Source organism: Papaver somniferum, chromosome 9, assembly GCF_003573695.1.
Source record: "Papaver somniferum cultivar HN1 chromosome 9, ASM357369v1, whole genome shotgun sequence".
Classification (NCBI taxonomy): domain Eukaryota; kingdom Viridiplantae; phylum Streptophyta; class Magnoliopsida; order Ranunculales; family Papaveraceae; genus Papaver; species Papaver somniferum.
Window position 1 is genome coordinate 178,855,815 of NC_039366.1, and position 17,717 is coordinate 178,873,531.

Sequence of the window (17,717 nt, forward strand, 5' to 3'; positions counted from 1 at the left end):
ATAAATTAATATTCTGATTTCAGCTTATGATGCCATTATTTTCAAAATCAATACTTACTGTAATTCAGACACAGGGGGTCAACATTCAACAGTCCAGACTCCGGAGTTGCAAGAGTACTCTGGAACAATTTCAATAAATGTGGGTATGTGTATTAGGTAAAGGAAACAAGGAAATATTGCCATTTACTTCCCATTTAATGCTCTCAACGAACCAAATAGTGATGGAATTCAATTTGTGCAGTACACTGGTCTGTCTTTTCGGGGTAAGTGTTTTCATTTACTTCTCATTCTTCCTGTTCTCTTTCTTTCATAATAACAAACTTATTATCCCAAATCTCTGTCAAAATCTTTGAATTTAAACAACCCTAATAAACGAAATAGTTTCAATCTGTCTTCAGAATTTGATACTCTCCACTATATAAACTACTAGGATATGATTTTCATAATTATTTATTAGTGCAAAGAAAGCATTTAATAAGAGATACTGGTTTTATGCACCTGATCAAAAGGTTTACATTGAGAAATGGGTGTTTTCAATGTAGATGGCGAAGAAGACATCACAAAAACTTGTTCTAAGACTAGAGAATCTTTGGCTGCTTTTCAATCACCTGTTCATGGTCGACACAGACGCTCGAAAAGGTCGTATCACTCTTTTCTTATTTATGAATTTCTCAACCGAAGTTATGAGTGTTCTTCTTTTGTGTGTGTTTTCTTGAAAAAACTATGAACTGTATCTTGTTAGTCTCTGTAAGTTATGGATGTCATGTATAAATCTTGTCGGTTCCATGCTTCGCCGTATAGAGTTGTTTTATTTTTCTGAAAGATCAGTGTGCACATTGATTTTATAATTTTCTCATTCGAAGTATTGGATGAGATTTCACTAGGTATGACACTATTTAAGTTTAGACCAATGTGTTCTGCAAGGTGTTATATTCATCCTTGTAATCCCTAACAAAGAGACTAATGCTTTAAAACAATACGTTTTCAGTTCCACAATAGTAACATTTTCCGATATATATGGGATTGACACTCTCAGAATAATGGGGTTCCTGTTTCAGTTCTAGTGACAGAAACTTGGATGTCTCAGCATTTGGAGTTTTGCATGACATCAAGAAGTCCTCGAACCTAACACAGGTAAAGATCACTGGTAATATGTTGTGCATTCACCATGTTTGCTATTCTCTGGCAGTAAAATAGGCTCATGTTACCATGACATGCACGTGACTTTGCTTTGGCATATTACATAAGCTAAGAACCTGAACTTTCTTGTCCCTATTCTATATACAGGATGTGCGTCCCAAGAGGAGGAATCATAGAACACCGAGTCCATCTCATCCAAATACTGGTGGTACTAGTGCTAGTACCAACTCTCTCTCGAACCACCGGGCCTCCTTGGAGAAAGATGTAAGTAGCAGATACCCACCTCGTAATTTGCTTTAAACTGTATGCTAAGTTTTGGTGAGTTTTTGTATTAGATGAGATTACTGCTAAGATCCTTGACCTCGTCGGGAATCTCCGTTTTTGTACCCTCTTTTATTGGGAGATGATTATGTTTAGTGAACTCATGTATCTTTCTAACAAAATTTAAGCACCATTAAGTGCTTACACAGAAGCATGCAACTATACCTAGACTCTAGAAGACAACCAAGTAAATTTGTTGGCCTATCCAAATTTGGTTTTTGGGCATTTGTTATATACGCTTTTTGTCACTACAAAAAAGTAGATAACCATATATAATTAAATCACAAATGCAGAGTAGCTGGTCATGCTTATATCTTTCTTTTAGATGTTATGTTTGTTTCAAATGATTAAGGGTTTGGGGGTATGTTAGGATTTAGATTTTGACATAACACGGTTTGGATTTAGTTAATAGCAAAAAGCAGAATAGCTGTCAATATATCGTCTTTGTTTTGGATTTTTAACTAGAGTTGTGTACTCAAGTTGGTTCCAGTGACTTCTAATGCTAGAAAATATAGGAAATGGCTGTGAATTACAAATGGAACCTTATAATACACTGTATAGGTAAGTTATGCAGGCATACAGTAACTCCGACTAAAATTTATAATATACTTATGGAGACTGCTTCAACAGAGAGTAGTATTCGTAGATGTCAGTTAACATTAAAAATTTAATATTGACAGTAATGATTACATGACCACATACAAAAAAAAAACATCTACTTTTTCTTCTTTTACAAGAACTAATTTATCTCGGAAAACAATTGTGTATTCCCTTTCCCCTTTGATAGTACCTATGGTGATATTTGATGAATGATTTCCAGATTGAGCTACTACAGTTACGTTTACAGCAAGAGAAGTCCATGCGTGTGGTGCTCGAGAGAGCGATGGGTCGAGCTTCTAGCACTTTATCTCCTGGACACAGACATGTTGCTGCCCAGGTATTTATAACTTTGAATGAAGGAATGTTAAACAGCTTTCTCTCAAATATATATATTTCACAAGACAGTGCAAATGGTCCATTTATCTACTTCACATGATTTCTGAATAAGGATTCCAGCAAGTAATTGCAAATTTGAAATCACTTATATACTAAGAAGGTTGTTGATAAAAACAAAGATGCTTTGGTGAGGCTAAGAATAAAATTTAATGCTCGTAATCCATTATGGACCGAACAGGTACTATGAGAGAATTAGAAACTGTTTTGTCATTATAGCAAACAAGGTATATTTATTAGACCAATTTTATTTATTTATTGATATGAAAATGTAAATGCTGTTAAGTTTTCAACTAGGCCATATGAGCTAGAAATTAGATCAGCGAAGAAAACTAGAGGAAGCCTCTTATGCTGGAAGGCCTTTGTTATTTGTGTAACAACTTCTTGCATCTCGTTATATGTTATTAGTTATTACTGTTGGCATGTGTCTTTATGGAAACTTTTTTATCTCCACCATTCTCAGCATGTTTTTAGACATTGTAAAAAACACATGCAATAATTGTTAGTCAAAAACTGGAGGTAGGGAATGCAATGAGAAAAGATTCTAAGAAGGCGCACATTTACAACCCAGACAACATGCAGGCTGCAGCCACTGCATCAGGTCAACCTAATAAATACAAATATAGGATATGTATAAACTATGTCCTGCGAACGAAACAAAAGACTAAAAATTCCAACTCTCTGAAAATTTGACTGGGGTTAACCCAGGAAGCATCTGCATTTACCATAGAAATAATCCCCCTACCCCTGTCATATGGAGATCGCTTTTTGTTACGCTTTTGCTGAAATTTTCAACGCAAAGGGTTTAGTTGCAAATGCCAAATGATATAGGGTTTAGTTGCAAATGCCAAATGATATACATGTACTTGTGCAGGCTACGGAATTAATAGCTGAGATTGAGTTGTTGGAAGAAGAGGTTGCTAACCGAGAGCATTATGTTCTTTCTCTCTATAGAAACATCTTTGATCACTGCCCTAGTGGGGCATCTACTCAACCGAACTCAGGCATGACCTCTCCTGCTCACTCAAAGGATATAAGAAAACATCCATCCATAATTTCAAGTGCATTTTGTTCCTCCTCAAAGAAGATCCCTTTGCACACTTTCCAATTCCTCACTTCTATTAAGGACTGCAAGAAAAAGAAGGCTCCATTGCATTCTAAGACTAACCATGCTTCTACGGTGGGTGGCCGAGTTAACCTTCCTGCTGGAAACATCAGTTCAGATCCTAACAAGGTATGAGATGGTATAATTTTTGAAAGTTAGTTATAAGCCTCTAAACAATACTTGGTAGTATCTATTGTATCAAGTTTTAGTTAAATAGGTGAATTTAGCTTCTTCCTGTTGTTTATCTCATGTGATCAAGGTTGCATTTGTAACTGTTGTGCACATAGAGCATGTTACTTTAAAGAACGAAGCTCGAAAACATTGTCTATAAAGGAATATGGTGTTTGGATATCAGAAGATATGATGACAGTAGGACAATTTCCTTTTGTTCACATTTGATATTACAGCCAACATACTAGATTGTCTTAACTTCATCTGAAGAATATACTCCCTCCGTTTCACTAAGATAGGTTCATATAGTTTTTGCACAGAAATTATAGAGTGTTATTAATGTAGCAATTTTTCTCACCTTTATCTTTGTTTTACCCTTTGGAAAACTTTCTTTTCATTTAATATAATAAACACAACATTCTAGGTAATGCACGGTAAGTAAGGAAACTTGTGTTTTTATTTCTATTCTAAAATGGAAACAATCCTATAATTTGAAAAATTAAAACTAATAAAATTAGATGATGTTAGTGAAACAGAGGGAGTGGCATACATTTCTAAAAATAGCTTATAAATCTGTATTTCAAAAACAAACATTAGAATTAGATTCTCTGGACCTGAAAAACTCCACAAGGTGGGAAATTATTTTCTAACCTAGATTTAGTTGCGTGAGTTTAAGAAACTATTGCGTGTTGACCTGCAAATTTAAACGACTAGCTCATTGCAAAGGCAGTTTGATTTAGTCTGTTTTTCCAACTTTTAAGACCAATAAGATGACCATAAAAGTTATGGATCCAATTGTTTGGTTTTTCGAGATTTAAGTGGACTATGGTTGGTGCTGATCAAGTTGTCCATCCTTGGGGTTATGGCCCATCTAAGAGCCTGCTCTTTATCATTTGTCTGCAGGTTCAGAGGAAAGCACCAGGTCTGGAGAAAGCATCTTTAACACGTACATTGAAAGATCATCTTTACCAGTGCCCCAGTAAATTGTCAGAGGAGTTGATCAGGTGTATGGCTGCAATTTATTGCTGCTTACAGTCCCCGGTGTCCAAAAACCCAGAAAAGAATCGTTCCCCTCTACTTTCAAGGTCATCTACTAATGTGGTCCTTCCAAGACGTAGTATTGGAGAGGATAGGGAGTGGTCTTCCAGTTCTACAGTGGAGATATCTTGCATATCAACAGAGAAAACCCAATTTTCTCGTATATCTTATGCCATCAGCAACTACAGGTGAAATTTTCCGTCAGGGAGAAATTGGTATTCAAGTTTATTTCTGGTACACAGCACAAACTCATGTATGTTGTTTCCATCAGGGGCCACATTGTTGCCTAGTATCATGCCATCCTTTTGCGTGTGTGCTGTATACCATACCGCTATGCCATCCTTTTGCATGTGTGCTGTATACCATACCACTAATGGAGCTATTTTACCCTCTGCTTCCTCTGTTTTATCGACGTGTGCATGACTGCTAGACTGACTAGAAAATGTTTCTTTCTATCTTCATAATGACAGACTTCTAGTAGAGCAACTTGAAAGGGTGAACATGCATCAAATGGGAAGGGATGCCCAAACCGCATTCTGGATCAATGTGCACAATTCTCTTGTCATGCATGTAAGGCTTCCATATCTGAAGTGTTTTTTTTTTTTTTTCTTAATTATTTGAATTATCTCATAGTACTCGGCGACTCTGTAGGCTTATCTCGCTTATGGGATCCCACATGGGCCTCTGAGGAGGTTGACATTGTTTCACAAGGTAGTGCACTTCTGTTTTGAGGTCTCTTTCGCAAATACTTTCTTTCTATATAGAAAATAGGTGGTATCTAGTATTTATGGGTCACTAAACCCCTTGCTCAATGTTGTTTGTCTGTTTAGTGCAGGCTGCTTACAACATCGGAGAACATGTAATTAGTGCAAGTGCCATTGAGCATTCAATATTCTGCATCCGTACCCCTCGTATTGGTTGGGTATGATTTAAGTATATCATTCTTTATCTTATACTTTCACATGCATGAAGATCGCCTTAATGAACGTTAAGTTGACTAAATGGTTATGGTTTATAATTACCTCCTGGTATTTTCTCACCAGAGAAGATCGTTCTAGTTGAAAACTGATAATGTTGTATAATGATTCCCGCATTCATTTGTGTATTTTGTGGTGCAGTGGTTTGAGGCCATTATTTCAACTGCATTGAGAAAAAAGACTAGAGAAGATAAACAACTCCTTACTTCAAGATATCCTCTACAAATCTTCCAACCACTCGTATGCTTTGCCCTCTGCACTGGGATTTCTTCTGATCCTGTGGTAATATTTCCTACAAACCCTTTTCCCTTTTCATGCATCATCTGATGCTGATTGAGTTTTGAGTCTAGTCGTCTGGATTTGTCTCAATTAATACCGGCATGACATAACATGAGTCATCTTAGCTACTTGTTTTCCGGACCAACCCACTTTCTGTGGTTTCCCATTAATAGCTGTGCAACTCAAATTTAGTTTTGTCAGGAGCTGATGCGAGTATTGAACTGGATCCTACTGAACAAGACCCTTTGTATACAAATTACAGAACTACTGGAATTTTATAGCAACCATGGTTAAAATGACTAGAGAAAACCTTTAAGACCTTAGTAACTTGAATCTGCTTCATGTTAGTTAACTCCTTAAGAACTTGATTGGTGTCTTTTTGTTTTGCAACAACGTCGCTAGTATAACCTCTATAAAATAAAAGTTAGCAATATTCTTCCTTGCAAATCTTCATCTTGGCCGCTGACAATGTACATGACATTCAAATGCACTGAATCCTGTCTCTCGAACAGAAAACCAAAAACATCCAATTTGAAGCAACTCTGCTCAACTAGATGACTATTTAATCAAAAACTTCATATTTATTCCGTCATCAATAAGAACAAAGTATTAGATCGCGGTTTAACTCTGTTGCTTGATGAATCTATAGTGGATGTCTAGGAAAGTTCGACTATATTTTATAGAATTGAACCCCCCATTATCTGGTGCAGGTCTGATTCGAGTTATTGTTGTTAAATCTTTACCTTCTAGTCATACTGAAACCAGCTTTCCTCCTTGATTATGTGCAGTTGGTAATGAAATTCATTGATTCCTGTAGGTTTAACCCTTTTCCCCCCCCTTTTTCTGTACATATAGCTGAGAGTATATACAGCCACAAATATCAAAGAGGAGTTGAATGCAGCTAAGATCGAGTTCCTTCAAGCCAATGTGTTGGTGAAGAAGTCAACAAAAGTATTTCTACCGAAAGTGCTCGAGAGATTTGCAAAGGAGGCTAATATATGCAGCAGTGCCAGTAGCTCCGATGATCTCCTCAGCTGGGTAGCGGAGAATGTCGACAAGAAACTCCAAGATTCGATCCGGAAGTGCACACATGATGATAACGATAAAGTGAAGAGGAAGGCATCACAGATCATAGAGTGGCTTCCTTGCAATACCAAGTTCCGGTACACTCTGTCAAAAGACTTGACAGAAAAACCAGTGTGATTTTGGATTTTCTTCCTTTACATAGCTGCAGTCTCATTGTATAGGGCCTGAAGGTAGAGAGAGTCTGTTTTCGTATTCTGTTTCAGAATTTGAATAACAATATTATGTCGCGAACATGGTTATCTGTTCATAAATGTTCTATTTTTAATCCATTTCGAACTAATAATCTCCATTTTGATAATCGGATACAATCCCCCTTCTTTCTCCTTGACTTGTCCATGTGAAATTGGGGAAAGTAAGCTCAGGATAGAAGATGAAACGGGTTTTGGTTGGGGTTAATAGAGAGCAGTAAACTGAAAACCCAAAGTTTCCCAATTTTTCTGTTTCATAACTTCTCTGGAATCTTCTATTTAAGTGTAGTCGCACTTCGCGGCATTTGTTCATCTAGTAATCGGATTTGGTTATTTCATCTTGAAAGAAGCAAACAAACATTCTAAGAAAATTTTACATCCTTTATTAACAGATAGTAAATGTGTGCACCACAAACAAACAGAAAACTCTAGACTCTTTTTAAAGACAGTAAATGTGCCAATAACATAACTGTAACCATGTGCCAAGCCTAATCCTATGAACCAACCAAGCACATTAATGTTTACTGAACTAATTAATCACAATAGTAGCCACTACTGATCAGCTTCAGAAGTGTTGGGGGAACCATAGTCCAACTCTATGACTTCAGCTGCAAACATGAACAACATGGGAAAAATTACTCGATGAATACATTGCAGATGAAAACCCAGATATTAATAGTATAGCTCCATGACTTATTACCTGGATACTGTGGGTGGCTACTGGCAGACGCGTTGGATTTAGTCTCCATCGCCAGCATCTTAAGAGAGATTTTTCGTAGATAATCCGACTGAAGATTGCAAAATTAAAACCATTGAAATTCATGAGTGTTAAACGATAAAAGAAGAAAAAGACAAATGGCACTGACAAATGATTATATAGAGCAAAAATAAACAGATTAAGTGAAAACCCTTTAACTTAGTAAAAACAAAATAAAGCAAACACGCAGCACCAATTTTTACCCAGTTGTCAACGAAACATCATTATTAGACATGTAAGGGGGCATCCAAGCTGTATATTATGTGGTTCGGCTCTTTCATTACACCATTTATTCCTCTAAGAGTAACTTATCAACCTGCTACTGATTAGATTTATAAATGTAAAGTGACAAAATCAGTTGCCTAAACTCAGAGAAAGAGTGGCGCATGTTCTCAGATCTTTGTGGTATGATCTTCCAAATAGTTTATCCACCCCTGACCTTTAATCCCAAACACTCTTTGTAATTCCATTTAGTATGAACCATTCCTTGTAGTTCCATTAAGTATGTTTGTCGAGTCCAGAAGCACGTGTCCTAAATAAAGTATGTAAGTTCACAGAGGGTTCACGCAGCTTCCCACTAAAATGAAGCATCCTTCAATCAGTACCTCTACTGAACCACATTGGGATGACTTACCAGACGCGTAACACCTTAAAAAAAAGAGAGGTACTAAAACTTGTACTTTACCACCTATTAAAACTATCGAAAACAACAGTTCTGCTTCATCTAACAGGTCAAAGTGTTACCAGGTCTTGGGAAATTATACCTTACTGATAACTAATAACATCACATCCTGGCGACCCAAGCAAATCCAATTATTGATACAAGATTTGACAATAAGGGGAAAAAAACGTTTATCTAAACTAAAACAAAACAGTCGAAACATCTATCACTACCAACAGACCGTGAATACTAAAGCAGAACTAGTTCTAAACCAACAGAGGGATCTTACTAAAGTTAAAAGTAGGATCAGCTAAATGACATAAAAACAATTTACTACTCAGGATAGCAGTGAAGAAGGTGTCGAACAACACTGACATCATCGCATGCCAAATCGGTAAGCCATCCAGTTGACCATCATTTTTCCTAAAAAAAGAAAAGGAGAACATACCACACAAAATGTAACGAATTCTCTTATAAGACAAACTCCCACAAGTTAGCTAATCCTACTAGGATATTTCAGGTGATTCAGTAATTCCCATATTGGAAATTCAAGTACGTGGTGAACCAGAGCCCTCATACGTAAGCAGTTATCCTGACACACAAGGTTCCTTCCTGAGACTCAGGCAGGTCCAGTAGGAGATTAAGTACTACCCCTAATGGGAATTCGAGTAACAAGCAGAGCTCAAGTACCTTTCAAGACTTCATCCAAATAACTCAACTAATACTGCAAGAGGTTTGTGTAAAAAAGAGAGGTATACGTACAGTGTACTTCATGTTTCATAAATGTTCTATGTAAAAGGTGATAATATCTAACTGGAAATGGTGCGGCATGTGCACTTCATGTTCGTGTCAAATACACCCGAAGAATTCTCAACCTAAATCAATAAGCAGAAGACTCATGCACCTCAGAAGAGCACTATCACAAGAATGGCTTGAGCATCTCCAAGAACAATCCCAAAATCTGTAACTCAACTTATCATTTATGCAGCCCCAAAGCCTCCCAGAACGACATTATTAATCACAATGTTTAAAACAACAAAGAAGTGTCAAGTAATTTGTATCTCTTCCACAAAAATAAGAATTTCTGCATAATCTGAAAAGCGGGAATACCATGATCACTAGTAAATTGGTTCAACAATTTATTTCTCGTATAGCTCCCGTCAGACCAAATTTGGGAAACCGTTGCCTCAAGATTCACTTCAGGAAGAACTTTTGAAGGACAAGCTACGTGGGTTCATCATGCAGCAAGGGTGACTCTAAGTTAGAAAGATTCCGATTTGCTTCTGGTTCCTATATTAACTACTTTTCAATGCCTTTACGCGGTGAAACAGTTGAATCCACACACTCACAACTTTCGCAATACGTATCGACGAACCATGAACACACAACAGTGTCTCCTTTTCAATTTTAATTAATCAGAATCTCGAGACTTAGCAAAGAGTACTTCGTGGGTAAATTATATGGAGTGAAAGTAAGCTAATCAGCATATCAGCAGAAAAAAAACTAGTCAAGCAGTACCACCGTAACACTGACGGCACCACATTGAATGATATACCTGGCTTGTAGCAGCACTAGATATCTTTTTCTCGAACTTTTCAGCAATTTTATTGAGCTCTACCAATGCCTCCGGGCCAGAAATTGGAAGGTGTCTCTTCAGAGTTTCCAGTCTAGAAGTATGAAACAGTAGATTGAAATTAATATAAGACTGGAAGTACCTTAGGCAACTACAAGTGATTGAAACATAATAACGGGTAATGAAGATGCATATATCAGGCATCAAGTAACGAAATACGCCAATATAATATTAATAACAAAAATACATCCGCTATAATATTCTCTACTAGCAATATAATTTTGTACACAAAAGAGTGTCTCTATTAACTAACATTGCTACAATACAGAAGATAAACATTTACAATAGAATTCTCTTATAGCAATACGTCATGCTATCATTAACAATCAATCTTCAACTAAGAGTTCATTTATTTATTCCTCAACTAAGAGTTCATTTCTTTATTCGTTATGTTAAACCATGTCAGGTTTCCAAAATAACAACAGTAAAAAAATCGACTTGATTAGCTTACATCTTAGTAACAATTCTCTGTCGAGAATCAGCTTGAAGTTGTGTTCTCCAATCAGTAGCGTCCATGTTAGGTTCAACTTTCTCACAAAGAAGACGATGATGAAATCCTAATATCAGAGTCGATGAAAATTGAGATTATCGTTGTTCTTATTGAAACATTCTCGCTGAATCGTCACATGACTTTTGTTAGGTGTGCATGTGCAAAGACGATTAATCTGAGGAGTGACGAAGTCAACCAAAACTGGTCAATCTCGACTAAACTATAGGGAGAGAGTCACGTTTTATTTTAAAATTCCGGTTTAAGAAACCTATTATAGGGGCTTCACTTGGAAATGTAGCCGTATAATATCTTTTTCTTTGGGCTAAAGAAAAAGAATTTTATTAAAAAAGAAAATTACATTTCAGAGTTGAGAAAGTCAGGGACATTTCCCATCCATTCTCCAGAGGTTCTAGACCTTCTACTGAACTTAGCTGCTTGATCAGCTAGAATAATATTGTTTCTCTTAAGAAATTCAAACTTAACCAAATGAAAGCAAGAACTGATTGTTTTACAGTCTTCTAAGACTGATTTATTATACCAAAATAATTGGTTGCTAGTGGAATTAAAATCATCTATAACTGTTTTAGCATCACTAATGAAGCAAATTTTTTTCAGGCTTTTAGCTTTTGCCCATATCACAGCCTCTAGTAATGCTAGATTTTCCGCCTCCTCTGCATTCCTCACTGACCCTGCTTTGAGTTTGCATCCAATGAAAGAACCTGCAATGTTTAACATGATTAAACCAATACCAGACAAGTTAGTATTTTTATCAAAAGCAGCATCACTGAAAACAAGCACACAATCAGATGGCAAAGAATTGGTGATTGTGGAAAGATTTTTCTCTTCAGAAGAGTGTACATGTACAGACTCTTGTGATATAACATCATTTAAATAGGTTTCAGTGTCAGTGACCAGTTTCATTGCTAATCTAGCAGTAGCATGATGGTTTAAGGTTTTTCCTTGGAATACACAAGAGCATCTGTCTTTCCAAATACTCCAAGCAATAGTGAAAACAACAGCAGCCTTGTCTTTCAAACTGTTTTCAGTAATCCATTTGACCACCCAGTCATGGAGGCTGATAGAAGAATTACTATCTTGCGCAATCAAGTCAACATATGGGGTTAATGACCAAACTAACTTGGCGAATTGACAATGTAACAGAATATTCTCAGGAGTTTCAAGAGTGTCAGAGATACACATACTGCAAGAATTATTTTGCCTATTAACAAACCTAGCAAGCACAAAGTTGGCAGGGAGGATGTCTCATGGCACTTCCATATGAATATATGAACTTTAGGGAGAACTGAGAGTCTCCATAGGGCTTTGTAGAAAGGGTTGCTACTTTGAACATTCTGCATATACTCAATCTGGCCAAAGATGACTTTATAAGCAGACTTAACGGTTGGCCATTTTTAGAATGTGGCCAAATAAGTCTATCACTTCCTGAAATGGGGATCCTAGAATCAAGGATATTTTTTGCATTATTAGGAGTGAAAAAAGCTCTAACTAGCTCATAATTCCAAGATTTAGTATCATCATTTATGAAATCAGAGACAGTAAGGTTCGGATTGGGATTAGCAACAAACATAGGCTCACAAGAATTATAAATCCATCTATCTCTAATTGCAGAAATACTCTCACCATCCTTAACTTCCCAAATAGAATGTTTCAAAATGAAATCTAAACCTCGACAAATACTCCTCAAAGCCCAGGAACAATCATCCTTCTTAGAGTAGTGAAGAAGGTGACAGTTATTAAAGTATTTGCATCTAAGAATGACCACCCACAGAGCATTAGGATTGTGAATCAACTTCCAAGCAGTTTTAGATAAAAGAGACAAGTTAACATGCTTAAGATTTCTAAATCCTAAGCCGCCTTGATATTTATGAGTACAAATTCTAGGCCAAGATCTAAAATAGATACCCCCTGTTCTAGACTTACCCCCCAGAAATCCCTTTGGGAAGATTCCATGCTATTAATGATACTATCAGGAATTGTAAAAGTATTCATGTGATAAATGGGAGACGATTTTAGCACATTTTGTACCATAACAGATCTACCAGCCTGATTAAATCACTTACCTTTCCACTTAGCAACCCTTTTATCAAAATGATCATTAAGATAGTTAAAGGAATCAGTTCTAGATCTAGTTCTAAAAAGGGGAAGACCTAAGTATTTTTCATTCAAAGCAATCTTTTTAACTTTTAAATCGTTGATAAGGGAAACAACATGATCAGGATGTACATTATTACTAAAGAAACATCCAGATTTTCGAAGATTAATCACTTGACCAGAAGCCATACTAAAATCCTTAATTAATCCCAACAGATTATTAGCTTCAGTATGAGAGGATTTTGCAAAAATGAGACAATCGTCGGCAAAAAGAAGATGATTTATGCTAGGGGATAATCTGCTAACTTTAATGCCGTGAATAAGGTTATTCTCTTCAGCATGAATGAGATACCTGGAAAAAGATTCCATGCAAATTATGAAAAGGTATGGAGACAAGGGATCACCTTGTCTCAGACCCCTTGTTGGTCTATAAGATTTGCATGGAGATCCATTTAGCATAATGGAAATGCTAGTGGTGCTAATGCATTGATGTATTAAGTCACACCAATGCTCAGAAAATCCAAAATCTTTAAGAATATCTCTTAGAAAACACCATTCAACTCTGTCAAAGGCCTTAGACATGTCAAGTTTAAGGCCCATGACACACCATTTATCCTTTTTCCTCTTCCTCTTCATTGTGTGAACCAGTTCATGAGCAATGATGACATTGTCTTGAATATTCCTATTAGGAACATAAGCAGCCTGATAAGGGATTATCATTTTGCTTAGAAACAGTTTCATTCTATTCACAATAATCTTAGAAATGATTTTGTAATTAGCATTACACAATGAGATAGGTCTAAAATCAGAGAGACTAGAAGGATTATCTATTTTTGGGATCAAAGACAAGAAAGTATGGTTCATCTCCTTTAAAAGATGTTTAGATTCAAAAAAACTGTTGACTGTTTGCCAAACATCGTCTATGAGAAGATCAATATTTTATTTATAAAACCCAGGTGGAAAACCATCGGGCCCTGGGGCAGTCCAGGGGGTCATTTGGTTTATTGTATCAATAATTTCCTGCTTAGTAACAGGTCTAAGCAAGGAAAAGTTATCAATATCTGAGATGCAAGGGTCTATGCAATTAAGAATTTCAGTATTTCTATAAGGATTAGAAGTAGTCCCTATCGAACTGAAATGATTTACCAATAGGGTTTCAAGATTAACTCTATCATTAACCCACTGCCCATTATACAATTTCAGAGCACTAATATGGTTAAAGTGCTTCCTTCTATTGGCGTAATTATGGTAAAATCCAGTATTTCTATCAAAAGATTTAAAGTACTCTTGTCTAGATTTCTTAGCATAGAAGTCTTCTTGAACTTTTTGCCAGTGCTCTAGATCAAACTCTACTTGTTTAATCAATTTCATATTCTCAGAGGAATGAGGAAGATTTGTCAGATCATTGAGTTGATTATTAAAAGTACTAACCTTATGATCAATATTGCCAAAATGTTGGATATTCCAGAGTTTTAGATCATGTTTAACAAACCTAAGTTTGTTAGTTAATCTGAATGGAGAAGAGCCTCTAACATCTGTAGAGTAAGCATTATTAATTACTTCTCTAACAGATGGATCACTACTCCAACACTTGAAATATCTATAGGGTTTACTACCTTGGCTAGACATGGGATTAGTCTCCAAGATAATTGGTATATGATCACTGCCTATAGTGTCAATATGGTGGACAACAGAGGAACCATAATGAGTTAACCAGTGATCATTACCAAGAGCCCTATCTAGTCTAGCATAAATACAATCATTGCCAGACTGTCTATTGTTCCAAGTAAATTTATTTCCAATGTATCCTAAATCAGAAAGATCAGCATGATCTATGATTGACTGAATTTCAGGATACTCTACAGTAGTGGGAGTCGAGAAAGTAGATCTTTCATGGGCATGCATAGTAATATTGAGATCACCTATGATTACCCATGGAAGACTGGCTATAGAGCCAATTTCTCCAATGTATTTCCATTGTTCCATTTTCTCTTCATGGTAGCAGCCGTATAATATCTGTAAAGATTGTTGAGTGGTTGAGCATGTTGAGCCAAACTGTAAGAGGATTGCGCAAGAGTTGAAGGTAGAAAGAATGACTGATGAAGAATATTCTGTGTACAACCAAACCGAAGAGGGGAAGGCTTTTCTGTCTGCCTATATAACTAATGAGAGTGCCAATAACAATTCTTCCCTAATGATAGTCGAGAAAGATGTAGAAGAGGAGGAAAAAACTGAAGTTGATGAAGAGGGTACTAGGAAAGCTAAGAGAGCCAGAGAGGAAGTTTCAGATTCTCAAAATAGGAACAGAGATCATCAAAATCTCATCACAGCTCGTAGTAACCCTATTTTTAATATGGATGAGAATATGTTAGAAGATATAGATTCGGTTGGAGGTGCTGGTCAGATTGCTGAAATTGGATTGAGATACCAACAAAATCAGGATGCTGGGAGGGCAATACAAGCAATTGATAACGCGGAATTTCAAACTGGAGGGTTGATTGCAGTGAATCAGCTTGGAGCATCTGCTACTCAATCAAAGGTTTTCCCCAAAACTCTTTTTCTAATCCCTAATTTTAATTTCAAAATTGTTGTTTTTCGTCATATTAGGAGGTTTTATGCTAGATCAGGTTACTTTGATTTAGGCTTTTAAAAAAATAAAAGTTTAGTCAATTTACAGTGTTTTAAGTTTTGCTGTCTGAAAACGAAAACTCAAATAGTTACCATGAAATTTCTGTCATGGAATGTGCAAGGGTTCGGGAACAAATATACTAGACACCATCTAAGTGATCTCATTAAGTCGAATGATCCTGATATGGTGTTTTTGTCTGAGACTAAAAACCAGGATAAACAAATGATTAGGTTCACTCACAACCTAGGATTTATGAATTACTATTATGTCAACCCGGTTGGGGTTTCTGGGGGGTTATTTTTACTCTGGAAGATGGTATACAACTGGATATTGTTGATGCTAATAGGAACTTCATAATCTGTTATGCTACTATTAATGCTAGAAGTGACAAAACTCTCATTGTTTTTATGTATGGTGCCTTGCAACCAGATGAGGTTAGAAGTCAGTGGGATTTTTTGTATAATTTAGCAGGAAACTTTAACTACTCTTGGGTAGTAGTAGGGGATTTAAATTTTATTACTAGCAAAGAAGAAAAATTAGGAGGTAATGCACCTTCACAGGCTGATTTGGATTTGGTCAATGATCATTTAGAGAGTCTTAATTTAGGTGATGTACCATACATATGGAATCCGTATACTTGGTCCAATAGAAGGTTGGATTCTAGTCTGATTCTGGAAAGACTAGATAGATCCCTGGGCAATGGTAGATGGTTTAACAACTTCCCTAACAGTGTACTTTACCATCTTATCCCTTATGGCAATGACCATTGTCCTATTTTATTGGTTAGTGATAGAGAGTTGAACCAATCTAAAAAACCATATAGGTTCAATAAATGCTGATTTCTTGACTCGGCTTGTGCTGAACTTGTAAAAATTAATTGGAATGTGGATATAAATGGTTCCCATGCTTTTAGATTTGCTAAGTCTCTCCGGAATGTAAAATGTGTTCTTAGAGATTGGAATATACATAAGTTTGGTAACTTCCAGACTCAAATCAAAGACATTCAGGCTCAAATCTCTTCACTGAGTCAGAATAATAATTCTAGTAATTATAAGATTAGACTTGATGATCTTGAAAACAAACTGAATTTTTGGTATAATGTGCAACATGAATTTTATATGCAGAGAGCAAAAGAAAATGTTTTGAAATTTGATGATAGGAACACGAAGTATTTGCATGATAAGGTTAAATACAGGAAAAGACGTACTCAAATTGAATCCATTCAGTCTATAGGTGTGTGGTTGACTGATAAGTCTTGCATAGCTAATGAGTTAAAACGACATTTTTCTGAGATTAGTAAAACTTCAAATCCTCCTGACCCTAGTGAATTTCTTTGTGACCTTTCACCATGAATTACTGACGCTGAGAATGAAATGTTAATTAGCATACCCACTGCTGAAGAAGTTAGGAATGTTGTTTTTCAAATGCAACCATGGACATCCCCTGATCCAGATGGTTACCCACCTGGATTCTATCAAAAGATGTGGGATGTAGTGGGCACTGATACTGTTCAAATGGTACAGGATTTTTTCCATTTAAAACATTTATTGAAGCAAATGAATCATATCTTTGTGTCTTTAATTCCTAAAAATGCTTCTCCTAAATCTGCTTCTGATTTCAGATTGATTAGTCTCAGTAATGTAGCTTATAAAATCATTAGTAAGCTTCTTGCTAGTAGACTTAAATTAGTCATGGAAAAATTTATTATCCCTTTCCAAAGTGCTTTTCTTTCGTCTAGGCAGATAACCGATAATATAGTCATTGTTCATGAGTTAGTCGATAGTATGCGGAAAACTAAAGCTACTAAAGGGCTTATGGCTATCAAACTCGATATGTCAAAATCCTTTGATAGAGTAGAATGAAAGTTTACAATTGCTATTTTAGAAAGTTGGGATTTCACGACGACTGGTGTAGCATGATTTATGAATGCATTTCAACTGTCTCTTCTTCAGTTTTACTTAACGGTGCTCCAGGTGATCAATTCTTTCCTACAAGGGGTTTTAGACAAGGAGACCCCTTGTACCCTTATCTGTTTATTATATGTATGGAGTGTCTTTCTATAATGCTTATTAGTGCTGAAAATAATAATGTGATTCAGGGAATTAAAGCCACTAAATCTTGTTCTCCAATCAGTCAT

The 17,717-nt window shown here is 36.2% G+C and overlaps 3 protein-coding genes across 5 annotated transcripts; 1 reads left to right on the forward strand and 2 right to left on the reverse strand.

Moving 5' to 3' along the window:
- Positions 1-317: 317 nt before the first annotated feature.
- Positions 318-7,393, forward strand: LOC113314231. Of its 2 annotated transcripts, none has more exons than XM_026563011.1 (11): positions 318-639; positions 1,059-1,134; positions 1,288-1,404; positions 2,282-2,398; positions 3,329-3,688; positions 4,634-4,956; positions 5,239-5,338; positions 5,420-5,479; positions 5,604-5,690; positions 5,887-6,027; positions 6,842-7,028. In XM_026563011.1, the coding sequence occupies exons 1-11, from the start codon at positions 524-526 to the stop codon at positions 6,845-6,847; spliced, it is 1,503 nt and encodes a 500-aa protein (XP_026418796.1). In that variant the 5' UTR covers positions 318-523; the 3' UTR covers positions 6,848-7,028. The 2 variants fall into 2 exon arrangements, with proteins under 2 accessions (XP_026418796.1, XP_026418795.1); XM_026563010.1 differs by having other exon boundaries at positions 320-639; positions 6,880-7,393.
- A 274-nt stretch (positions 7,394-7,667) lies between these two features.
- On the reverse strand, positions 7,668-10,969 carry LOC113308545 (mediator of RNA polymerase II transcription subunit 15a-like). 2 transcript variants are annotated; one of them, XM_026557010.1, is made up of 4 exons: positions 10,801-10,969; positions 10,296-10,383; positions 7,999-8,086; positions 7,668-7,906 (listed from the first exon to the last, which is right to left on the reverse strand). In XM_026557010.1, the coding sequence occupies exons 1-4, from the start codon at positions 10,863-10,865 to the stop codon at positions 7,851-7,853; spliced, it is 297 nt and encodes a 98-aa protein (XP_026412795.1). In that variant the 5' UTR covers positions 10,866-10,969; the 3' UTR covers positions 7,668-7,850. The 2 variants fall into 2 exon arrangements, with proteins under 2 accessions (XP_026412795.1, XP_026412794.1); XM_026557009.1 differs by having other exon boundaries at positions 10,272-10,383.
- Positions 10,970-13,890: 2,921 nt separating this feature from the next.
- LOC113312919 lies at positions 13,891-14,937 on the reverse strand. Its single transcript, XM_026561651.1, has one exon. The coding sequence runs from the start codon at positions 14,935-14,937 to the stop codon at positions 13,891-13,893; it is 1,047 nt and encodes a 348-aa protein (XP_026417436.1).
- Positions 14,938-17,717: the final 2,780 nt, after the last annotated feature.